Raw genomic sequence first — 25503 nt, forward strand, 5'->3', positions numbered from 1 at the left:
ACATCGACACAGCGGGAAAAAAAAGAAAAACCCAGACCTGCAGTGGTGAGTCTCTGAGCCCAGGTCAAGTGACTGGAGCTCACTGGGCTTGTGCTGTAGGGCTAGAGACAGCAGTGTAGGCTGGGGCTGGTGCCTGGGCTCTGAAATCTAGCGAGGAGGTAGGGTCTCGGGGCTCGTGCTCCAGCTCTCGAGGGAGTGTCTGTTCTGCTACTTTAAGCCCTGTAGCAAGAGCCCGAGTCAGTTGACCTGGGCGTGGAGATTCACTTGTTGTTTTTGCTGTGTCGACCTGCCCTATAAGTTGAAGAGGAGAACTGAGACAATCTGACCAGCTTCTCCAACCTCCTTGGGACTCCCAAACATATTCGGAAACGGTGCTTAAATAGAAAAGGAGGACTTGTGGCACCTTAGAGACTAACCAATTTATTTGAGCATAAGCTTTCGTGAGCTACAGCTCACTTCATCGGATGCTTATTATGCTCACGAAAGCTTATGCTCAAATAAATTGGTTAGTCTCTAAGGTGCCACAAGTCCTCCTTTTCTTTTTGCGAATACAGACTAACACGGCTGCTACTCTGAAACCGGTGCTTAAATACTGCTGCACTGCATCTCTGTGTATTTAAATAACGAAAGATGATGGTGGTTCAAGCTGAAACTGTTTTTAACACGGTTTGTCCAGCTAGTGTGGATGGGGCAAAACTGATTTACGTGGTTATTCTGTGCCTTGACAGAACACATTTTTGGAGCAATTGACTCGGGATCTCGCTAAAAATAGCAGAATAGACATTCCCACTGGGGCTGGAGCCTGAGCTCTGACACCCTACCTCCTCGCCGGGTTTCAAAGCCCTGGAGCCAGCCCTGGCCCAAACCTTTACACTGCTGTTTCTAGCCCTACAGCAGGAGCGCAGTGAGCTCAAGACACTTGACCTGGGCTCAGAGACTCGCTGCCGCGGGGTGTAGACACAGGAGAGGGCCATACTAGATGTTTTTTAGCTGGAATGGTGTTTAAAGACAGTCCCTTAATTCAGCAGATGAGATCTGTGTGAGCCATGCTTTTTCAGAGGCGTTCACATGACCATTCTAGCATGAAAGCTGGGTGCAGCTCCAGGCACGTCCAAAGATAGGTCTTTTCAGAATCTTACAAGAATTGCCTAAATGTTGAAAATCAGTGGGGCTAGGTGCATCAGTGCAGCTGCAGATAAACTTGCCTTGAGCCATTTAGCTGCCAGTTTGGATTTTCCTGCTTGTGTTCATTCTCAATTTAGACACCAGGTTTCTGGTGTCCATGCTTTTCCATCTATTTTCTTCAGTAGCATGTTAGGCTTTCCTGTCATGTGCTTTGCAACCACTCTACAAGCTGGATCTGTAGAGGTAGATAGTTCTGCAGGATGCAAACATCTTCCCTTGCATCTGGGGAGAGTAGAATCATTTGCCCCTTTTTTAGGCCAACAAGCCTAATTAGCTCTTGGAAGATACTTTTTTGGTGCAGTAGCGCAGCTCGGAGGGAATTATTTTAGTAACCCCTAAAATAGGATCTGTGAGATGATGTGTGAAGTTATTCAGCTGCCCTCCTGAAATGCCAAGCTACGCTTTGTGGGTGTTGGATTTAGATGCTTCACAGGCCTATCATGTCCCTCTCCACAACATTTTTGATTTTCGGATTGAGTTTTATCCTAGGGAAATCTCTCTGCTTAGGCACCCTATACTGAAAATCACATGGAGGTAGGCAGAAGTGGTTGGACTGTTATAGATACTGCGGTATCGTTTGCTGCAGCTAAGACAGGAGGAAATCTTAGACTATTCTGCCCTAAACATTGATGGCGCTGTCTCATAGGCTTTAAGGCCAGAAGGGACCATTACACATGACCATCTGTATAAGCTGACCTTCTGTATAATACAGGCCATAAAATTTCATCCAGTTACTCCTCAGCTGAGCCCAGAAACGAGTATTTGACCTAAAACAAGTTGTCTCTGAGTTCCCAGCTCTTTCAAAATCTACTTTAGCTCTTGCCATTGTGTCTACCTCTCGTGTCTGAATCAAGCCCCGGTAGGGTCCCCAGGGGAGACGCAGGCAAGATCCAGGATAACCAGCTAGTCTTCATGTTCCTTTTCAGGGGAGGGAGGCTGGTGAGCAATGTGTTTCTTTTTCTTTTCCCATGTGCTGCATTTTTAGTTCCTTTCTGTTTTTCTGTGACTATCCCACTGGTGTTGTCTGTGCCACGTTTGTTAGCAAAAGGACCCTTCAGGCCAGAAGACCCTCCGCCTGGCAAAAGCGCCCTCCTGGCGTCGCACGAGCAGTGAAGAGCAGGAGGAGGAGGAGGATGGTGATGCAGTAGGTTGACTCCCTCCTGGGAGCAATGTAATACAGACTGACACTGGAGTGCCATCAGATAGTCCAGATGTAACCAAGCTTTGCATAGGGCACACAGGGTACGTCTAGACAGCAAAGAAAAACCCGTGGCTGGCCTGTACAGGCCAGCTGACTCGGGGCTGTTTCATTGCTGTGTAGGCTTCTGGGTTCGGGCTGGAGCTCAAGCTCTGTGACCCTCCAACCTCTCAGGGTCCTAGAGCCCGGGCTCCAGTTTGAGCCCTGATCTCTACACAGCAACGAAAGAGCCCCCAGCCCAAGCCCCACGAGCCTGAGCCGTGGTGTCTAGTTGCTGTGTAGACATACCATAGTGGCCTCTGGCCTTCCCCTCCCTCTGGTTCAGGTGGGTTAATGGAGAATTTGCCATAGCTCCTTTCCACTAGCAGCTGGTTCTTGATCCCGGATAATAAATTTCCCGGAAGCACGTTAGAATAGAGGAGTGATATGTGGGGTGTGTACCTGGGAAGTGGAGAGTGAGAAGCGAAAATGAAAAGGCAGCTAATCCCATATTCCTTCTGGACAGTGCTTTGTTAAAGTTAACTGGATTATCTGAGAGTGCATTACAGTGTTGGTGGTCTGCAGTGTGAGAATGCTGACCCACTTGCTGTGAGAGCATGAAATCAGTCTATTCACGGGGATGGGAAGGGCGCACGCTCCTAGATGAACCCCTGGCTCTCACGCATCCCCAGATAAAGCCGCTGGGGTCCTGCACGCTCTTGGATGGGACATGGTGTTCTCTCCACTCACACGGCGCAAACAACCTTTAGGATGAATCATCTGATGTTTGCTAACAGTTCTCACTGCATGGGGATGCTCTGCCTTGTGTACCACATCCATGTGTACTGGGTGCAGTGGCTTTGCTGTCAGACAGCAAGGATTAACCTTGCATGATAACAGATCTGTTTTTAAGCAACATATTCTCAGTGTTTCTGATGTGGAGCGGACCCAGCTCCCGGCAGGCCCAACCTTACCCAAGCCAAGGATTACCCAAAGGGGATTGCACCTCCCCCAAGTAAGAACGAGAGCATTCTGGCTGGTAGAAATGATCACATTTCTTACCAACCCTCTCGATCTGGGCTGTGTCTTCCTTCTCTACAGCTCTCTTCTCTGCTCCCCCTCCCGAGCCACTCTGGCAGCCGCAGTGGCGTGGCACAGGAAATGACTCGCCTGTTGCACCTCTCTGCCAGGGGCTGGAGCATAGGGAGACCTTCCTGTGGCTTTCGTCCTAAAACAAAGAATGAAACGTCCTTTGTCTTTGCTGACCCAGAGAGTCTCTTTGCTGCTCCTGATTCCTCAGACAATTCACTCCTCTCGTTTGTATTTAGAAGCCATTGCTTCTTTTGATTTTCCCAGCCCCAACTCCTTTCCTTTCTTATTGATTCATTGCAGAGCTGGGTTTGTGTGCTGGCTCTGAGCTTCTGCACCACGATCCGCCCTTCAGCAGAGCTCCTACCTCTTCCCCAAGCCCTTGTTCAGCACAGAGTTGCTATTTGTAAATGAATCGGATTAAATGTAGGTGTTGGAGCTGGGTGGGGCTGGTGACTGAACGTGACCGTTTGCTCCTGGTTGGATCACAGGCTCTCACTGGAGCAGCCGCCCCTCCTTGTCCATTAGAGAGAGATTCAGAGCAGTAGCCCAGCATGGATGCTGCTGTGTACATTGGTCAGTAGCCTGACTGTGATTGGTCAGCTCCCTTGGAGACAGAAAACACTGGGGTCCATGTAGCAGTGAAACAGACACAGCTGGTCCTGAGACTCTGCTTTCTCCTCCAGCGGAGCAGTCCCTGCCCTAATAGCCGATTAGCTATTGCAGGACACATCTACCATTTCAAGGGTTGGCAAATCACAAGGCTGCTGTTGCTCTCCCCTGGGCCGGCAGGACTCCCCCACCTGCAGGCAGGTTGGGAGCAAGGTGGTTCACTTTATCTCAAATTGTCCTCTCCCCTGTTCAAGCAGTTGTGCTGGTAGGTGAGTATAGGGTGTACACCCAAGCACACCCCTGTGGTGGAGCGGGCTGGCTGGACTGCAAGAGCCCTCAGTGGCTGTGGCTGTCTCCGGTTTAGCTCTGTGTGTGGGCAGCACTAGCTTGTTGCCTGCAAAGGCCGGGGAACAAAGTGTGATACTGAAACTAGGGGCAAATGTTGAGGTCACAAGTCGGTGTCTGTGGTCAGGATCATGGGTCGATGGATGGGCTGGGAGCAGGAGATAGTTATTGGAGGGTTTTCCTAGCTCCACGCCCCAGCGTAGGGGATTTGTGGGATAATAAAGACTCCTCTGCATAGAACAGGACAGTGTTAAGCAGCCAGAAGGGGGCAAGAGAACGCGGCAGTGTATTAGCAGGAAAGACAGACTCATGCTGGTGGAGTATGTTCACCATATCCAGAAATCTTTATGATCTGCATCTTCCTCCTTTCGGCCCTTGCTTTGCTGTTACGGCGACGCACTCTGGGAGCGAATTGTTGTCTCCTGCTCACATCTGTCTGTGCCTTGGCTGTTAGGTTGGGGCTGAGAGAGGAGGAAATGGCCGTCCTAGGTGGCACATTGAATGCGGTAGGCCAAGCAAGTGTATTGAATGTCGTGGTCTTTGCTCAGACTTAGAGGGAACATAATTAGGCTGGTGGTTGGAATGAAGTGAGCTCCCCCAGTCCTCCGCGAGAGGGAGGGTCTCTCTGGGTTCCAGTACTTCCAGTAGGAGGCTTAGGAAGTGCACCTGGGGGAAGGGGTGGGACTGGGTCTGTGCATGTGTAGCAAAGACGCCCTAGTTCTGCCTCCATGGGATGGCTGGACTGACGCACTGCCTCTGTTTTGCAGCCACGTGAGAAGGGCAGGATGCGTTTCCACAGGTTACAGAATGTGCAGATTGCTCTGGACTTCCTGAAGCAGCGACAGGTAAGAGCCAGTCTGATGCTCACAGGTCACATTCCAGTTTTGAACGTATTCGGAGTGTTCTCACTGCACACCTGCGAGGTGTGCTCTGGTTCCTGCTGCAGCTTGTGCCATGGGCATCCAGTGGGGCGTAACGAAGCACTATCCGTTTATTTCTGCTGGGCCCATCCCTAGGGCATCTAGATGCCCGTCAATGTCAGTACTGCAGAGAGTACCTTCCCTTGTGGGCGCTGAGAGCCCTCAGTGCTATCCACGCCTCCTGGGGGGAGGGGGTGGTGGTGGTCAGAATAGGGTGACCAGACGTCCCAATTTTTAGGTCTTTGCCCCGCGTCTCGACCGATGCATGGTCGGGACGCCATTTGTCCCAAAATTCTGGCTTTGGCCACTCTGGCGTCTGTTTTTTGTTTTGCTTTGGCAACTCTGGCTGCTGTTGTTGTTGTTTTCCCCCATGTGTCCCGATATTTTCTCCGTTAAATCTGGTCACCCTAGGTCAGAATGAGGAGTTAGGACTCTTTCTTTCCAGGAAGCCGTTGCAAGTGTCTCAGATGGATACAGCCCCTAGAGCCCCGCAGGCTTCCTGTGTCCCAGGAACTGACTTGGTCAGCTCTGAGTGCAGTGTATGCTTGGGAGCTCTTCTGGTGTCCTTAGGATAATGTTGGCACAGGAACAGATGTGTGTGACCTGGCCATGAATAGGTTTAGGCTAGAAGTTAGAAGACAGTTTCTAGCCATTGCCGGAGTGAGGTTCTGGAACAGCCTCCCAGTGGGAGGATTGGGAGCCAACCAAACTAGTTTGAAGATGGAGCTTGGTGAGTTTTATGTCAGGGTTGCCTGAGATTACTAGGGGCTAGATCTGATGACCCAGGAGGTCCCTTTCGGTCCTATGTTTCTCCCCCTTCCCAGCATTCAGGAAGTGCTGGGCTCCTAAGAGGTCCGTCTGGTCTCTGTCGGGGATTTCCTCAAGTGGATGTAATAGACCCTCCTTCTAACCAGCCAGAACTCTCAGCCCCTAAGCAGAGGGATGTTTCCAGCAGTTCCTGCGGCTCACGGGGTGGGGAGTTCTGTCCTGCCTGTTCTGTCAGTCTTCAGTCATGACACACTCATGATGAATGACGATGCTGAATTGTATCCGTTGTGCCGAAGCAGAGATTAACTCCTCTGGCTAGCTGAAGGCGCACTGAATAGACCTGCCCTTCCCTAGGGAGGGCGCGTAACTTAGCGGCTCCCTAGCTTCTTGGTAGAGATGCAGAAATGTTTTGCCAGAGGTTCTAAGGAGCATGTTTCTCTCTACACATGCACACCCCCACCCCTCCCCCCCATTGCTCCTCTGCAGTGCTATGGCATCGCAGCAGAGTGCATGCTGGGACATGCCTTACTCCGAATGCTCTCTTAGTGATGCCCTGGAACGTCAAAGGTGCAGAGTTTGGGGGTGGGCGGAGAAGAACTGCCGGTGTCGCAGGCTCTTGCTGCTGAGATCCTGTGCCTGGAAGTGGGGAGCATCACTCACCCTCCCGTCAGAGACTCCCCTCCTTCTGGGAGCCAGATGGTAGCGGGGAGGGGCCGTTGAGACAATGGAGGGCAGAGAGGAGTCTGAAACAAGTGGAAGCTGTGAGTGGAGAGCTGAGAGGTAAGCGGGAGTATCCAGACTTACCGGTGCACACCCCGGTTTCTGTTTGCTGGTAGCTCTGAAGATGGTGGTGATACTTCATGTATTTCTGGCAATCTTTTATGCCGAGCATCTCAGCTACGCACACTGGCTCCTGTGAGATGGGCGAGTAAAATCCCAGTGTAGCCACAGGTTGGGTATCAAGAGTGGGTTTCATTCCCTGCTGTGCTACAAGCTTCCCATGTGACCTTGAACAAGGCACTTCCCCTCTCCCTGTCTCCCCAGCTGTGAACCTGGGGATCAAAGGTGCTTGCCTGCCTCTTGAGGGTGCTGTGATCTCAGGCTTAATTCCTGAGCTGATTGATTTTTGCGGTGCAGGTGGGGGTGATTGGGTTTGGGTGTGCTCTCCTAGCTACGTGATGTGCTTTGTAGATTTTAAATTATGCACAAGTGCCTGAGGCTGTAGGGGCATGACACTCTTTGTAGAAACCGAAATAAGAAATGCTAGTAAAACACGTGAAGGCCCTTCAGCAGAAGGCACTAGGGAATTGAAAAATGGTTATTTCAATCCTTCTTTTGCAGAAAAGGCAAGGATTGATTTTTTTGCTCCTCATCACCTAGTGAGTCAGTGGCAGGGCTGGGAATAGAATGCTGGAGCCTTGAGACCCTGTCCCATTCTCTAGCCAATTGATTGCACCTGCTAGGTGCACATGACTGGTTTGGGGAGGGCAGGGTGGTGGTGGAGTGGTTGGAGAGAAAAGTCCCTCCTGTCTTTGTTGAAGCATCTGATTTGAAGTTTTGACAGTCCCTGGTGCTTCCCCACAGGTGAAGCTGGTGAACATTCGCAATGATGACATTACAGATGGCAACCCGAAGCTGACCCTGGGTCTCATATGGACCATTATTCTCCACTTTCAGGTAGGGATGTGACTTTTTGAAGGGCACAGAGCGGAAAAAGGGGCATGTTGAGTCCCAAGGGCTCTGGCATCTGTCTGGAGAACATGAGTATATTTAATGGTAATGCCTTCATACAGGTTGGTCAGGAAGATTAGCATATATAACAGTGTCATGGAGACCAGGCCAGAGAGAATAAGAATTCCCTTCTCTGGTCATTTATATAATTAAATCTCTAATGATGGATTATGTGTGCTGTGGCCCTTTGATTGGCACCAAGGTTATTGGCAGTTGCTATTGCTCAGCTGAGCTGGAAAGCTGAGCCCTCCAGGGCTCTTCAGTGCATTGAGCAGGGGAAAGGGGAGAGTAGATTTGGAGAAGGGTGTCTGGGGAGTGTGTGATTATGACATTCTGGGATGCAGTCCAGACCAGTGAGGAGCTGGATCCCCACTTGCCCTGTAACCTTGGGTGCCTTGCAATGCTTTGCTGCTTTAAGTCCCAACCTGGGCCCTTTGCAAACAGCATGCAGGTCACCCCCGGATTGTCTGTGTATAGCTGCACCCTGCCAGCACACTCCAGTCACACTCTGACTTCCACCAGCCTTGGTTACCACCTGCAGTGACCCCAACATGCTCCCAGTTCCAGATTTCCTCCCAAAAATATGTGTTCTGCATTGTCCAGCCCTTTCCTGGACAGTCCAGATATTGGAGGTCAAGCGGTCAATGTACAACAGTCTGCTACCATAAATGGAGTTACCCTCATAGTTCAGTTTAAAGACAACACTGGCTTAGTTTTGATTAAAGAATAAAACATGTTTATTTAATTACAAGGAGAGAGATTTTAAGAGATTGCAAGTTCAAGGCGTTAAAGTCCGAAATGGTTAAAAGAGAAATTAAGAGAAACTTCCCAGTAACTAAATTTAACCAACTAGACTTGATACAAAGTAAATTCTTACCACAGGTTCCCAGCAACATTGCTGAGAACATTCTCAAGTCAGGATCTGCCCCCAAAGGGCTGGTTTCTTTTGTCTTCTTTGATGAAAGAGAGAGATGGATAGGGAGAGATAACATGGTGTGTTTTTGCCCCTCACTTGTACAGTCCAGTCACCCTTTAAAATGCATTTTCCTGAGGGTAACCCCTAGATAAAGTTCATTCCAGCCGTGAAGAGAGAGACTTTTTGGTAGTGAAAGAGGTTCCATGATGCTGTTTGCTAAAATGCAGCTCGGTCTGTTCCTGCCCCTTTGCTGTCTCAAGGACCTTGTTTACTACTTATATGTAAATTGAGGTAAACACATATTCCTTTAAAAAAAAAAAAGGAGTACTTGTGGCACCTTGGAGACTAACCAATTTATTTGAGCATAAGCTTTCGTGAGCTACAGCTCACTTCATCGGATGTATACTGTGGAAAATACAGAAGATGTTTTTATACACACAAACCATGAAAAATTGGGTGTTTATCACTACAAAAGGTTTTCTCTTCCCCCACCCCACTCTCCTGCTGGTAATAGCTTATGTAAAGTGATCACTCTCCTTACAATGTGTATGATTATCAAGGTGGGCCATTTCCAGCACAAATCCAGGGTTTAACAAGAACATCTTAGGAATGGAGGTGCGGGGGGTAGGAAAAAACAAGGGGAAATAGGTTACCTTGCATAATGACTTAGCCACTCCCAGTCTCTATTCAAGCCTAAGTTAATTGTATCCAATTTGCAAATGAATTCCAATTCAGCAGTCTCTCGCTGGAGTCTGGATTTGAAGTTTTTCTGTTGTAATATCGCAACTTTCTTGTCTGTAATCGCATGACCAGAGAAATTGAAGTGTTCTCCGACTGGTTTATGAATGTTATAATTCTTCACATCTGATTTGTGTTTAAGATAGGCCTGCTTAATCACTTCTGCCTAGTTGGGGCTAAGTGGGTTTGAACATGTACTGCCAACGTCATTCGGGGGGATTCATAATTTTACATATAATGCTGCTACACACATTTCACCTTGATGATATTGACGCGCGAGTTATTAGTTTTCACAATACAAGGCATATTGTGTACAAAGATTATTACGATCGTGTGTCGGGTTTGAATATAGGGGTGCATTTGGTTACAGCGATCTCATGTTTTTACAGCAACCTTCCTTCCAAAAGCTCCCTGTCCTTCACACACTCTCCTCTATGTATAGTTTGTACAGTCAATTAGTAATCGCACCTCCTTTGTCTCGGGTGGAAGACAGCAGCTGTGTGGCAATGCAACTTGGCAGTTCAGGACATGAGTGGAAGAGAATAGCCCGTCCGTCTGAGGTGGCAGGAGGAATTTAGGTTGGCAGAGTGTAACTGCCCAAGTGGGAGTTGACCATGACACTGAGATTAGCACCGCTGTTCTTACAAACCACGTCACAGGGTCTCCAGTGCCACAGGCCGTCAGGGCATCCGTCTTAGATGTCAGCAGAAAGGCAGCACGTGCAGCAGCATAGGGCCCTTAACATCATGCTGGCGCGTTGGTTCTGTGTCGGCTCGGATCCCCATGTTCGAGGCTGAGCAGGTGTGTGGGGAGTGCATCGTGCCAGGCATGTGAGCTGCTGCCCTGACGTGCTGGCTGTGGGATTTGGTGTGACTGAGTGTCTTAGGTGGAGCCGCAATCTCAGAGCGCCCGGCTGCTGGCAGGCACGGCACTGGCATGCTGGTGGGGTCAGGATAGAGGGAACGCCAGCACTACGGGGTGGCCTCGGGAGCTCCTGTGCTTCCTGCAAAGCCGGATAATAGCCCTTTGTTGGCAGCTGTTTTCCATAGGATTTGAGTTTTCCTCACCAAGGCTCTTTGGGTGGACAGATGAGTTTCTGAGTGGCATTCCTCACTGCAGAGCTCCTCTCGCTGTGGGTGACCATTGTTAACGGGAGTGCTAGATCCACACGCATGTAATAGGGGTAATCCAGCCCCCCGCTTTCCCACTGACAGGAACTAAATCATTCTGCTCTGCGAGGGCAATCCCAGCGCTAGCTGACTGAAGACTAAATTGGTTCTGTGGAGTTTTATTTGTTGATGGCGGCCCAGTGGCCACAGCTGCCTGGGAGGAAGCAGAAAGTTTTCACAGAGCAGGCCTCTCTGAATCCAGCGCCTTGGAGCCACCTGTAACCAAACCAGTTTTGCTTTCAGTTCTCTGTGCATATATGCAAGTCCAGGTGGCGTGTATTAGCATGTCCTGAGCAGTCCTTGCCAGTCTCCCTTGGCAGCTGTTGCCCTTCTGTGATGCAGGGCGCTCTGGAGCTGTGTTGGGGTCACTGACTTGGCTAATTATTGCATTTCTGCCTGTGTGTATAGATTGTGATTGAGTTTTTGCCTGTCTTATGGCTGTGTTCTTGTTTGGTTCAGCCTGGGCAGCTCTCTAGGACAGTGCTACTCAAAGTGGTGGTCCATGGACTGGTGCTGATCTGCGAGCCATCAGCTGCCGGTCTGCGCGCTCTGGAAAAAAAAACTTGCCGGTCCCCCACATCAGAGAGCTTGAGAAGCATGTCTCTAGGGCACAGTGTGTTTATACTGGTTGGCTCCCTGCTTCTGCAATCGGTGGACTTGAGAGGCTGTATATTGATGAGGAATTAACACCACTTCATCAGTCACTTGCCTTCATTGTCAGTACAAGTGTCTGCCTGTTTCCGTCCATTTGTCTGCTTGTGCCTTCCGGAGGGGGCCCTGAGCACTGGCTAGAGGTGTGTAGTGTGAGACCAACAGGCCTTCGCTGCAGTCTCTGTGCCTGTGTGAACAAATTCCTGAGAACTTTTCGATTCAGTGAACCCACTGGGGAGACTCCTAGCGAACACTCTGAAAAGAGACAAATGATTTTTGGGTGCTCAGTTTGAGACATCTTAAAGGGGGCTTGATTTTCAGAGGGCAAGTGCTCAGCACTTCCTGAAAACCAGGCCCCTTTATAGTGTCTTAAATAGGGAGTCTGAAATCACTAATCTCTTTTGAAAGTGTTAGCCTGGGGTCTAAACAATCAAGGCCTCAAGTTAAAGGAGTCACTAGTTACTTGTGAAAATCCTGCTCCCTCTTTTAGAGTGAAACCTTCCTGGCTGGTACAAGGGGGGAAGAGCTGGAGCATCCATACGCGTTTCTGTGGTCAGCAATCTGTTCTGAATGACACCCTCCCTGTTCGCTGGGAAGAAATAGATGGGCCGCCTCTGAGACTGGGCTTTGCAAAGTTTGAGGTGTTCATACTCATCTCTAGTCAGAGTTCACAAGAGTGCACAGCTAGAGATGCGATGTGGTGAAGAGTTTAACATATTCCCTTCAAGCACCTATTGGTTAACTTGGTTAACTCTTGGGAACTTGAATCTTGGCTTCTGGGGGTGTGTTCTCAGGCCACTCCGATAGCAGATTTGCACTCCCTAAATTGGATGCACGAGTTTATCCATAAATCTGGGCCTGAATGTGTTGACTAGACTCTCACTAGAGTGAGCGCTGTGGCCTTTGGAAGTGTAAGAGTTGAGCAGGGTCAGAATGCAAAGCAGACTGATAACTCTTACGGGCATGCGAGGGGTCCGGCCTCATGTTCTTTTTCGGCCATAATTATTTCTTTCTCCTGTGTGACCATCAGCTCGGGCACTGACCTCACTCCAGCAGTGAGAAACAAAACGAGTGAATTCAAGCCCTAAGTAGAAGGTGAATGAACTATCCCTGTCTGTATGTGGCCACCTCCTCTCCCTATTTCCTAAGACCACACAAAGTGAGGTGCTAAAATTCAGAGGCGAGGATAAAAAGGGGCCCCTTGGCCAAATCTCCGACATGGTTCCTGTTTTTTCGGCTCGTTTCGGATGTCTCGGGGGACGCTAGGTGGTGCTGCTGCACTGCAGTTGGCCTGAAGGAGCCGGGTTTCAAAGGGAGCGTTCTGCAGTTCTGAGGCAGGCAGATGGGAGCGCAGGAGCCATCCCGCGGCACTGTCCTGGAGCTGTTTCGGGCTTGCTCCCTCCGCAGTCAAGAAGTGAAAACCTACCAGCCGTGAGGATTTGTTGAGGATAGCTGGTCTGGCCCAGGGAGATTAAGTGCTTACAGCTGGGCCTGCTCCCTGGCCGTACACACTCCCTGTTGTACACTGCCTCTCTGCCTGGAATAAGGAGATTTCTTCTAGGAATGTAGCTCTATTGCTAACCCCTTAATCTCGTTCATGTCTTCCATATTTGAAAGTCCATAGCCCACTGCTGCAAAGAAACAGCCAAGGGGCAGTGCAGTGTCCTTTGCTTCGAGCTCCTGGTGCCATCTCTGCACTGCAGGCCTAGTGACCATGACTTGTCTCCCCGTTTGCTGGGGGGCTGGTGCAAACCCTGCTTGGGAGATGTGGGCCTGTAGTTTGTTTTGCCTTTTACCTAGAAGCGAACAAGCCCCTTGCTGGTTGAGAGGAGGCTTGGAAGGGAACGAATGAAACCTCAGCTCAGGGGCACTAGGAGGGAGCAGCCCTGGGAGCTGGTGTCTCTGGGTTTGGAAGGCTGTAGCTGGCCACTGAGCTGTTTGCTGCTCTGCTAGTGGGGTCTGTTTGGCGGGCAGAGGGCGGGGTGGCTGTTGCAGGTGTCTAGTGCGTGGCGTGCATTTTGCTACAAGGAAGGGAATGGTCAGAGCTCCCTGTACCAACCCAGCCAAATCCCCACTCTCTGGGGAGGGGTGGGGCAGGCAGGGTGCTGGGTTTTAGTCCCAAAGTGCGTGTGTGTGTTGTGGAGAAGGTGAGCACTGAGTCCTGGGGGGGCTCTGGTCCCCATCGCGTGACTCTGCCTAGGGTGTGCAGTGATAAGGACAATTAGCCCTTTGGGGAGGTTCCACTCCCGCCGTATGCTCCTCCGCTGTGATTGGAGGAAAAGCAGCCTGCCTATGGCCAGAGTGGAGCAGTCGGAGGCTGTTTATTTGACAACAGTCAGGAATAGAGTAAACATCAGGCAGTGTGAGCAGGCCCTCCGAAACGCCTTGACCGTAGCCCGGAGGAATCTGTTTCCGTGCAGGGGCAGGAATTTGTGGGCTTCCCACGCAGCGTTGGCCATGGGATTTCCTGTTAGTATGCGTGCTGAGTCTCCTCATCTTCTCCGTGCTTCTCCCTACTTCTCCCCACCCTTTTCTTTATGCTACCTTTGCTCAACCTCCCTTCTTCTGACTTCCCACCCTCCTTTCTCTCCCCCCACATCCTCCCCCAGCCTCTCTCTCCCTCCCTCCCCCCCCCCACCCGATTTCTGTCTGGTTCTTGCTTTCTGTTTGTGTTACCGAGGGCAGTGCTCCAATTACCTCATATTTGGAGAGAGAAAGCTGCAACCAATCCAGTCTCTGTCTGCTTTTAGGTCAAGTGATTTCTGAACTGCAGTGAGATGCTTTGAATTTGTCTTGTTGCAGCTCTTAGTCTGTAAGATGGCTGTCTGGAACAGCAGCAGCTGGGAGAGACTCCGTGTGTGTGAGTGAGGGCGAGAGAGAGAATATGGGGGATCGCCCACAGTGCTCCGTGTTTTAAAATGTGCGTCTAAGCTGATGAAGCTAAGGTCAGGATTTATCCAGGGGCCTGTGACCAGCTTAGCTGCATTATTGCTGGCATTTTCTGCTCAGAGGAGATGGGGAATTCTCTGGGCTGCGTTAAGGAACCGAAAGAGCAGGCTGCTGGCCCAGGAAAGGCTCCTCTGTCCCCCCAAAAGAGGGTTCGCTTTAAACGGAAGCGGAGGGGGAAGAAGAGAACGGTGCCAGAGGCAAATCCCAAGGAGCAGCCCTTGCCTGGCGCGGAGATTGCTGAGGATGATGAGGCACTGGAGAAGTTCAAAGTACAGCCTCAGCAGGAGGGAGGAGAGGAAATTGCCAAGACCCTGCACCAAGGCACCTCACAGCCCCTGGATCCTAATCCCAGCTCAAGTCCAGAGGCACTGCCTCAGGGTCTCCTTGTACAGGTGAAAGAGAGATTTCAAGGGGAAGTCCGGAAGGCTCAGCTGGTGGTCGAGCACTGGCCCTCGGGGTCTGGGGGCAGGAGGGGTTCCCCTGAGGAGGGCACCACAGTCATTGCACGCCTGCTAGACAACCCTGCGGAGAAGAACTGTGAGAAGGCTGTGAGCAGGCTGGTTGAATTTCAAAGGACAGGAGCTGGCAGCAGCAGAGCTGTGCTGTTGCCTTTACAAAGGGAGACCGCAATCAAAGACTACAAGAGGAGGGATGAAGACCAGCTTGTGTCCAGGTGTCACGCGGTGTCTAGAGAGGAGCCAGAGGGCAGACGCGGGCCGGAGAAGCCTGCAGCTTTGGTGGAAGCTGGCGGGTCTCCGGAGGTCTGGGATGCAGAAGAGGGGAATGAAAGTATTTCAAGTGCCACGTGGACAGGTTCGTGGTTCGTAGAGCCAGGCACCATCTCAGAATTGTCCACACCGTCGCCCATGGTGGACCAGGTGGAAAACCAAGGCTTTGAGAAGCCCCAGAGGCTGTCATTGTCACGGGAGAAACCTGCCCTCAAGGGGGGAGAGGGCACCTGGATTCAGCCTGGCACTAAACTGTCTGCCTCTCAGAGCGACTCTTCGTTCAGCGGGCCGACCACCAGCACTGCCCAGCGCTCCTCAGGATATGGGAGTGACTCGTCCCGTCAGCCCACCAGGGATACTGTAGCCAGTCAGATCTCGGGGTCGATCTTGGAAGATGGCTGCCCACTCCCTGCACAAGAGGGCAGCCAGGTTCAGAGGGGCAGGACGGAGAAGGCCGTGAAGCCTTCTGGAGGAAAGGTCAGTGCTTGTATTCATTTACTGAACCGTCTTTCAGAGGCGGGGGGATGCTCTCCTGAATATCAGTGATCCAGCCCAGCCCTCCATTTCCCTGGGAGAGTTTTCTTCCCAGTTGACTCCAGTCTGCTTAGCCCTGTGTCTAGCGCTGTGAATTACAGCCATACATATGGAGAAGTGGCAGGTTAAAGCCAAGTCAGAATGCTCCTGGAGAAGTGTCTTTCTCCAGCCTGAGGAGCTGCATGACTCTGATAGCCCTCAGGTGTAATTTGCATGGAGATCTGTTAGGAATGTCAGATGAGGAGAGCGGGGACTGCATGGGCTGTTTGCTTGTGGACTGACCCTGTTTGTACTTTGCTGCCTCTACCCTGTAATTTACCTAGAGTGTGCAGGTAAAGAGCTGGAGCAGCACTCGATGGAGAAGCAGGATGTGGGAAGGCAATTACTTGTGTTTTAGGTGTAATTGCCTGTGTGTCACTCGAGATGCACTGACTACAGTTAGCATGTTCACCCACTTTCAAGGGGTTGCTAACAGCACATTCCCTCCGATCTCACACTTGTGTGGCGTGCACGCTCCCCCCTTTGTCTGCATGCATTTAACATTTCTGTGAAATGTTGGCACTGATTAAAAATGGGGGAAGGGGCAGTTTGCAAAGTGTGTTGGTTAGGAAGGAGGCTTGTTAGAATGGTCCCAGAAACAGGTGCATTGCAGCCAGACAGGCCAAGGCAGCAACTTTCAGTAGTGGTGTCCCTGGCATTAGTAGCACTTTCTAGCATTTGTGTGTGTGTGTGTGTGTGTGTGTGTGTGTGTGTGTGTGTGTGTGTGTGTGTGTGTGTGTGTGTGTGTGTGTGTGTGTGTGTGTGTGTGTGTGTGTGTGTGTGTGTGTGTGTGTGTGTGTGTGTGTGTGTGTGTGTGAGAGAGAGAGAGAGAGAGACTTACCAAGTACCTTTGTTGGCTGCTGTCAGTCTGTGGGGTGGAAAGGGGGCAGAGACTGGTAGAGCGTATAGGGAACATGACTGAAATGGTGGGAGACACCCCCTGATTCAGCCTCAAACCTGTAGCGGGGCAGGGCAGAGAGCAATTCAAACAGAGAAGAGCGACAGGGTCGTTAATCAGCTGAGAGAGGGAAGGTGCTAGTGTTCACAGAATCATAGAATATCAGGGTTGGAAGGGACCCCAGGACGTCATCTAGTCCAACCTCCTGCTCAAAGCAGGGCCAATCCCCAACTAAATCATCCCAGCCAGGGCTTTGTCAAGCCTGACCTTAAAAACCTCTAAGGAAGGAGATGTCACCACCTCACTAGGTAATGCATTCCAGTGTTTCACCACCCTCCTAGTGAAAAAGTTTTTCCTAATATCCAACCTAAACCTCCCCCACTGCAACTTGAGACCATTACTCCTCGTTCTGTCATCTGCTACCACTGAGAACAGTCTAGATCCATCCTCTTTGGAACCCCTTTTCAGGTAGTTGAAAGCAGCTATCAAATCCCCTCTCATTCTTCTCTTCTGCAGACTAAACAATCCCAGTTCCCTCAGCCTCTCCTCATAAGTCATGTGCTCCAGTCCCCTAATCATTTTTGTTGCCCTCCGCTGGACGCTTTCCAGTTTTTCCTCATCCTTCTTGTATTGTGGGGCCCAAAACTGGACACAGTACTCCAGATGTGGCCTCACGATTGTCAAATAGAGGGGAACGCTCACGTCCCTCGATCTGCTGGCAGTGCCCCGACTTATACATCCCAAAATGCCATTGGCCTTCTTGGCAACAAGGGCACACTGCTGACTCATATCCAGCTTCTCGTCCACTGTAACCCCAGGTCCTTTTCTGCAGAACTGCTGCCTAGCCAGTCGGTCCCTAGTCTGTAGCGGTACATGGGATTCTTCCATCCTAAGTGCAGGACTCTGCACTTGTCCTTGTTGAACCTCATCAGATTTCTTTTGGCCCAATCCTCTAATTTGTCTAGGTCCCTCTGTATCCTATCTCTACCCTCCAGCGTATCTACCTCTCCTCCCAGTTTAGTGTAATCTGCAAACTTGCTGAGGGCGCAATCCATGCCATCCTCCAGATCATTACAGGTGTCCAGTCTAGTTCCTGTCAACCCAGCATGTTTCCAAAGAGGAAAAGCGGCCCCACTTCTCCGGGGCGAAGGTGAACTCAGCCAGTTCGAGTCCATCTCCTCTCGGGCAGTAGAATCCTGCCCTGGTGCAGCAGTGCCATTTGTGGTCCAGGGGAACGCGAACAGAAAACGGAGTTATTGGAGGGAGTGCTGTGCCTCGGATAGTCAAAGGGGGCATCGGCTAGTGCAGAGGTGGGCAAACTATGGCCCGCGGGTCACATCTGGTGGGGCGGTTGGATGGGGCAGAGGTTCTGGGGGGCGAGCGGTCAGGGGTCGGGGAACAGGGCGGGTTGGATAGGGTGTGGGAGTCCGGGGGGCCTGTCGGGGCAGGGGTGTGGATAAGGGTTGGGGCAGTCCGGAGACAGGGAGCGGGGGGGTTGGATAGGGGGTGGGGTCCTGGGAGGGCCTGTCAGGGGGCGGGGGTGTGGATAGGGGTCAGGGAGGTAGTCAGGGAACAGGGAGCAGGGGGGTTAGATGGGGCTGGGGTCCCCAGGGGGGCAGTGGTTAGGTGCGGGGGGTGCTGGGAGGGGGCGGTCAGGGGACAAGGAGCAGGGGGGAGGGGTGGATGGGTTGGAGTTTCTGAGGACAGGCAATCGGGGTGGGAAGTGGGTAGGGGTAGATAGGGGGCAGGGCCAGGCTGTTGCGGGGCACAGCCTTCCCTACCTGGGCCTCCATACAGTTTCACATCCTGATGTGGCCCTTGGGCCAAAACGTTTGCCCACCCTTGGGCTAGTGGGATGTATTTTGGCCTGGGAAGGACTAGATGAGTGTACGCTGGGTTTTTGGCTTGAGGCCATGGTGATATAGGCAGGGTTGCTGGAAGAGATTGGTTATTGGGTGTTAAACTTGGGGGCAGTGAAATTGTCTCCTTGTATTTTGGGCTTGAGGCCAGAGGTCTCTTGTGTCTGTATTTGGAGTTGTGGGTGGCAGAAGATGCTGCATTTGTTTTGGGGGTTGCTTCAGATGAGGACGTCACTATTCTCTGCCATTTGGGGAGCAGAAGGGCCACCTCTGATTTGTGATGGACGTGAGTACCTCGGTCCAGATTCTCAGCGCAGTTTGGGCTGCTGGGGATCGGGCTTGGCCCATGAAAGGTAGGAATCAGTAGGCAAAAGGAGCTCGATGCTGAATATTTTGGCTTGTTGGGCCAAGGCCATTACCTTGATGTACTGGAGAAGGCAGCTCTGTATTTAGATGCCAAGCTCGGTGGGAGCAGAGCTGTCCTGATAAAAGTGGTTGATCTTTAAAAAAAAATTTCAGAGGAATTTTGTGAGCTGATCAGTGAGTAAGGAAGGTTCTGTGCTTGTGCTCCCAGTTCCATTTGCTCATCACCCCCTTTCTCAGATTCCTTCGTGCCAAGAGCAGGCTCTTCAAGGAGGAGGTGGTACCGCCTCTCAGTATCAGTAGTACAGTGGAGCATGTGTGGGGCATGTCGGGATCCTGCGGATGCAGCTGCCTTTTCTGTCCCTTCTTCCAGCCTGGGGAGTGGGGTAGGCAAAGGCCTAATAATCTGGGGACGGACGACTATGTTGTTTGTTATTTAGATGGTACGCGAGGTGCATCGTGCATTTGTTGTGGCTGTGGGTCATGTGATCATGTCAGTCTATCAGCCCGTTGCTTCAAGGAAATCCCTGCTTTGGGTCCGGAAGAGTTAACGCCAAAGCCGGCTGTGTGGCAGCAACCGAAAAAGAGCAGTTTTCTGTGTGATAAGCATGTCAGACTCCAGAGAGGGAGGTGAGCAGCGGCATACCAATTACATTACTGCTGCCACTCCTCTCTGTGCTTCCACAGAGTCTTCCTCAGATGTCTGGGGGAGGGAGGATCCTTTGCCTCCAGCCCTGCAGCTTCCTTTCTCTTCCCTGCAAGGGGAATCTTCACTGGAGCTGGACGTTGTGAGCAGTAGAAGCCAGGTGAAAATTAGGGCTGTCTAGCGATTAAAAAATCAATCTTGATTAATTGCGCTGTTAATAATAGAATACCGTTTATATAAATATTTTGGATGTTTTCTACATGTTCAAATATCTTGATTTCAATTACAACACAGAATACAAAGTGTACAGTGTTCACTTGATATTTATTTTTGATTACAAGTATTTGCACTGTAAAAAAACAAAAGAAATAGCATTTTTCAATTCACCTCATACAAGTACTGTAGTGCAATTGCTTTATAATGAAAGTTGAACTTACAAATGTAGAATTATGTACAAAAAAATGCTGCATTCAAAAATAAAAAAATGTAAAACTTTAGAGCCTATAAGTCCACTCAGTCCTCCTTCTTGTTCAGCCAATTGCTCAAACAAACAAGTTTGTTTTACATTTTCAGAAGATAATGCTGCCTGCTTCTCGTTTACAATGGCACCTGAAAGTGAGAACAGGCACTGTTGTAGCCGGCGTTGCAAGATACTTGCATGCCAGATGTGCTAAAGATTCATATGTCCCTTGATGCTTCAACCACCGTTCCAGAGGACATGTGTCCGTGCTGATGATGGGTTCGGCTCAATAACGATCCAAAGCAGTGTGGACCAACACATGTTCATTTTCATTATCTGAGTCAGATGCCACCAGCAGAAGGTTGATTTTCTTTTTTTGGCAGTTTGGGTTCGGTAGTTTCCGCATCAGTGTGTTGCTCTTTTATGACTTCTGAAAGCATGCGCCACACCTCATCCCTCTCAGATTTTGGAAGGCACTTCAGATTCTTAAATCTTGGGTCGAGTGCTGTAGCTATCTTTAGAAATTTCACATTGGTACCTTCTTTGTATTTTGTCAAATTTGCAGTAAAAATGTTCTTAAAACAAACAACATGTGCTGGGTCATCATCCGAGATGGCTATAACATGAAATATATGACAGAATATGGGTAAAACAGAGAAGGAGACATACAATTCTCCCCTAAGGAGTTTGGTCACAAATTTAATGAATTTTTTTTAATGAGCATCATCAGCATGGAAGCATGTCCTCTGGAACAATGGCCGAAGCATGAAGAAACATATGAATCTTTAGTGCGACGCCAGTTACAAACGGGCCATGCGAATGCTTTTTCTCACTTTCAGGTGACATTGGTGACTTTCAGGTGACATCGTAATTAAGAAGTGGGCAGCATTATCTCCCGTAAATGTAAACAAACTTGTTTCGCTTAGCTATTGGCTGAACAAGAAGTAGGACTGAGTGGACTTTTAGGCTCTAAAGTTTTATATTGTTTTGCTTTTGAGTGCAGTTGTGTAACCAAAAAACCCCCTGCATTTGTAAGTTGCACTTTCATGATAAAGAGATTGCATGACAGTAGTTGTATGAAGTGAATTGAAAAAATATTATTTCTTTTGTTTATATAATTTTCATTACAAATATTTACACTGTAAAAATGATAAAGTGAGTACTGTACACTGTGTATTCTGTGTTGTAACTGAAATTGATATATTTGAAAATGTAGAAAACCATCCAAAATATTTAATAAATTTCAATTGGTATTCTATTGTTTAACAGCGCGATCAATCGTGATTAATTTTTTTAATCACAATTAATTTTTTTGAGTTAATTGCGTGAGTTAACTGCAATTAATTGACAGCTCTAGTGAAAATATTTCCCCTCCAGTAACCTTCCTAAAGGACTGCAGTGAGCGGGTAGCTCGTGATCAAGTTCCTGTGCTCCCAGTTAGTTAAGTTTAATGAAGCAGGGGGACGTTCAGGGAGAGAGGAGCACAGAAGGGAGCGACATATAAGGGCTTGATCCTGGACACATGATTTTCTGCAGCGCTGAGCAGGGCTTCAGTGATGGGAGCAAATCAGCTGGTTTAACGTTCTACAGGCACCTTTCCTCCAGGGTGAAAATTTAGATTCCCCCTTTTGTTTGTCCCTGTCCTGCTTGAGTTGATGGACAGTAATTCTACTAATTGTGGAAAGCTGAGAGAGCCACTGGCATAGTCTCGAACACATACTCTGATCTACTCTATGATATTCCTAGCAAGCCAGTCTGCCTAAAAAGACCAGTGCTTGCACTTCGGTTTCTCTCGAAGCGCTATGATCAGTGTATTGCCAGCAGTTACAAGTTGCTACACACCTCCATCTAAGCAAGCACATTTATTCTTAAGGTAAAAGCATTACAGAAAAATCAGATTAAAAACAATAAAAGAACCTACACACATGCTAAAAAGCTTATCAGAGATGACCCCCAACTTCAACCTAGGGCTCTGGTAGGTGTCAGTCCTACAGATCCCCCTAACTGGATTTTCCCTGTGGTTACAAGTCAATATCAGTTTTTAGATCAGGAACCAGAACAAAGGCCCTAAGTCAGTTTAAGCTTGGGCTATTTATTCCACGGTCCTTTTTCTTTGGGTCTCTGGAGAATCCCCTTTGAGCCAGAACATGTGAGCCTCCCCAGGAGGCGGTACCTCTCTGGAGACGTTAATCACCCCTTGCTGGGTTTAATTCCTGCTGGAGCTGTGGTAACCCCTGCCCACCCCGGGGTGAATACAATCCCTGGCTCACAATGAGATATAAACTGGCCATACATTTAATACAATATAGTCTTCCAAAGATATTGCTCAAAGCTGCCCTGTCTGCCACGCTAGGCACTGTGCAGACACATAGTCCGTGACAGTCCCTGGTTTACAGCCTAAACAGAGTAGACCTAAGGGGTGGCTGGACAAATAAGTGAGTGAGGGATGGGAGGAGAGCAGGCTGAGTAAACAAGCAGTCGGAGGTCAGCTGTAGGTGATGTGTGTTCAAGGTGATAATAGGGAGAAACCCTGACCCCTGGCAATGTCTAGCCAGTAACACTTAGTTTAGTATCCCCTATTCCAGGGGACTCTGTCTAGAGCTCTGTGTCTTGGATCTATGAATGAAGGCATTCATTGTTAGGCAAAAGCAGGGCGTTGCTGTTGGAGCTTGGGTGAATCTTATGCTGAAGTGAGCCTGGGAGTCTTCAGCAGCACAGAGGGAGTGCAGCTAGACTGTAAGAACAGGCCCAGTTCTGCAGTCTCCTGGCAGTAGATGGATCCAGTCCATGCCCCAGTACTTTACCCCAGAGTGCTCAGCCAGACACGATTTCTTGCTGCTTCTCTGAATTCAGCATGGGAGGAAAAGCTGTTCTGATAAGCTGTCTGTAGTCATCATAGGAGGTAGAGATGCTCTGACTGGCAGTCTCTGTTGGAAGATGTTCTCTGCAATGCTGACTGTAGCTGGGCTTGGTATACAGCCACCTAGCCAAGCAAGACTTTGTGCTGGTAGGAAAACCATTCTAAGACCAGGTTTAGCGGCTTCTCCCATCTCCACCTGCTGCTGATGCCTTGGAATTTGTTTGTTTTTCTGGAGTATCTTGTTCTCCATGCACATCCCGCAGAAAGATACATTTCAAACGGCTCAGTGTAAATCACCAAGACATGCTAACAGTGTGTGGGGTCTGGCTCTTAAACACAGGGGCAAATGAAGGGCATTCTTCTCTCTGTCTTCCAACACCTTCACCCCACTGCCCTGTCTGTCTGTCTCAGGTATTTCCAAAGCGCTCATCACTGTGATTATCTGGGTTGTGCTCTCTTGTGATGCTCTCTGGGAGAAGTGCAGAAACGATGACTTGTAGGTAGGCTGTGTTGACTGGCTGGATGAATTAAAGGGGAAAATTGCACTCCCAGCTGAAAATGTCACACTTACCATTGTTACAGGTAGCCTCTAAAATCACAATAACTGAAAGAGCTTAAAGAAAGGTATCTTTTCTTTGCTTTTTTTCATGTTGTTAGCTTCCTGCATTTGACAGCGCTTTGTGCATAGTCTGTTTCACTGTTGTTGGTGCTTACCCTTCCCCTGTAACAGAAGCAGCAGGCAGGAGTGTGTACAGAGAAAGGGGATGAGCAAGTGTGCCTGATGGGGCTGCCCAGAAGACCCTACTAAATCTCACCAGGGGAGCAAAAAAACCTTTAGCTTTTTTTAGAATTAAAAAAAAAAAGACATGAATGCATTTCAGGAGAGACTACTTACAGGGGAAGGGGATGGGGGTTGTTAAAAATCGGAATGCTTGATATTCATAGAGTGCAGGGCCAGAGGGGCCCACTGTGGTGACCTGACCTCCTGTATAGCACAGGCAATAATGGTACTGCCCCCAAATAATTCCTAGAGCGTACGGTTTAGAGAAACATCCAGCTGTAATTTTAAAAGTGTCAGTGATGGAGAATCCCCCATGATCCTTCGTCAGTTGTTCCAATGGTTCAGTGTTCTCACTGTCAAAAATGTACACCTTATTTCCAGTCTGAATTTGTCTAGCTTCAACTTCCAGCCATTGGATCATGTTAGATGTGTCTCTGCTAGACTGAAGAGCCCACTATTAAATGGTTGTTCCCCATGTAGGTACTTATAGGATAAAATCATGTGACCCCTTAACCTTCTCTTTGTTAGACTCAAAGAACTCCATCGATTTCATTTATCACTAGAAGGCAGGTTTTCTAATCCTCTAATCGTTCTCGTGGCTCTTCTCTGAACCATGTCCAATTTGTCAACCTCCTTCTTGGCTTGTGGGCACTAGAACTGGACAGAGTATTTCAGCAGCAGTTGCACCAGCACCAAATACAGAGGTAAAATAACCTCTCCACTCCTACTCCAGGTTCCCCTGTTTGTGCATCCCAGGATGCAATATTCGTCCTTTTCAAAGCTCTCAGGCTATAGTATCCCTTTAACCAAATGTCCTTTGCTCTGAAAAGCCTTCAGCCGAGTTACGTGCAGCTACGCTGAATTTGCCCTGACCTCAGCTTTCAGCTGATTTTAGTCCGCACCGATCCAAGCAATTGTGGCAGTAAAAATTGAGGTGCTGTATGCCTATAACCTGTCTTTAGACATGGATCCCTGGCTTGGACTTTTCATATGAGACTAGCTCCTGAGAGCCCTCGTACGGTGTGTATGTATCGAAATAAAATCTGCATAACTTGCCCAACAGGGTTCTTCCCGCTTCCAAAGTGCCGTGTCACCAGCGACACCATGTCTTTACAGATCTCCGATATCTACATCAGCGGGGAGTCAGGGGACATGTCCGCTAAGGAGAAGCTGCTTCTGTGGACCCAGAAGGTGACTGCAGGTTACGTGGGAGTGAAGTGCACCAACTTCTCTTCGTGCTGGAGCGACGGGAAGATGTTCAATGCACTCATTCACAGATACAGGTACGCAGAGAGGAGTCTGGCTTGGCTATGGGGGAGGTTAAGGCTCTTTGTTCTCTCTTTGCATTTAATAGTCTGCACCTTGAAATCCTAGTTCTGCCCGACCTAGAATAATGGAGGATGGGCGTTCTGCTTCGGGCCCCGCATAGCAGAAGAAGCTGAGCACGCACACAGTTGCAAGTAGTGTTGGCCTTTTAACAAAGGGGAAAAAAGCTTTAAAACCAGATTATGGAGGCGCTGCTGTGCTGTAAATGTTGTCATTTCCCACTCTGCTCTCAGTGAATAATAATACTTAGCACTTCAGTGGCACCTTCCATCTAAGCATCTCTAGGCTCTCTTGAAGCAGCAATTAAGCGGCTCACAAAACTCCTTGTGAGCTAGCTAGGCAAGTGGTATTATCTCTCTCTGACGCTTGCCGGCTGCACAGTGAGTTGGTGGCAGAGCTGGGATTAGAACTCAGCAGGGCTGACTCCTGCTCCCCCGCCCCTGCCTTTGACCACTAGACCACGCTGTTGAGGGTGAAGGAGATGAGCAAAAATTGTCAGTAAGGTCAAAGCATCATCAGATGTCTCCAGACAGCATCTGTCACCTGGATTACCCTTTGTCAGGCTGTGACTGACTGACCACGGGCAACCCCCTAAATGGAAAGGAGTGGGGTCATGAGTCACTCTGCAGAAGGAAGATGGAAAACAAGGGAGTAACTGTTTGTGGGGTTAGGAGTCCTGAGCAGTGTGTACCCCAGCACTGAGCTGGGTGTAGCAGATTCAAAGAACTAGCCAGGAAATCTCTGCTTTTCTTGCCTTGA

At 49.5% G+C, this 25503-nt stretch overlaps 1 protein-coding gene across 9 annotated transcripts in view; it reads left to right on the top strand.

The window, feature by feature from the left end:
• The window catches only part of MACF1 (microtubule actin crosslinking factor 1), a 257757-nt gene that overhangs the window by 95779 nt on the left and 136475 nt on the right, over nucleotides 1–25503 (top strand). For 6 of the 9 annotated variants that reach the window (XM_073317698.1, XM_073317700.1, XM_073317701.1 and 3 more), the window contains 3 exons: nucleotides 5176–5253; nucleotides 7681–7773; nucleotides 24535–24701. In XM_073317698.1, coding sequence (XP_073173799.1) covers nucleotides 5176–5253; nucleotides 7681–7773; nucleotides 24535–24701 — 338 coding nt within the window. Of the gene's footprint in view, nucleotides 1–5175; nucleotides 5254–7680; nucleotides 7774–13952; nucleotides 15456–24534; nucleotides 24702–25503 lie in introns of those variants that run through there. The other 3 variants (XM_073317695.1, XM_073317692.1, XM_073317693.1) reach the window with 2 other exon arrangements.

The sequence above is a fragment of the Lepidochelys kempii genome, chromosome 19, assembly GCF_965140265.1.
Source record: "Lepidochelys kempii isolate rLepKem1 chromosome 19, rLepKem1.hap2, whole genome shotgun sequence".
NCBI lineage: Eukaryota > Metazoa > Chordata > Testudines > Cheloniidae > Lepidochelys > Lepidochelys kempii.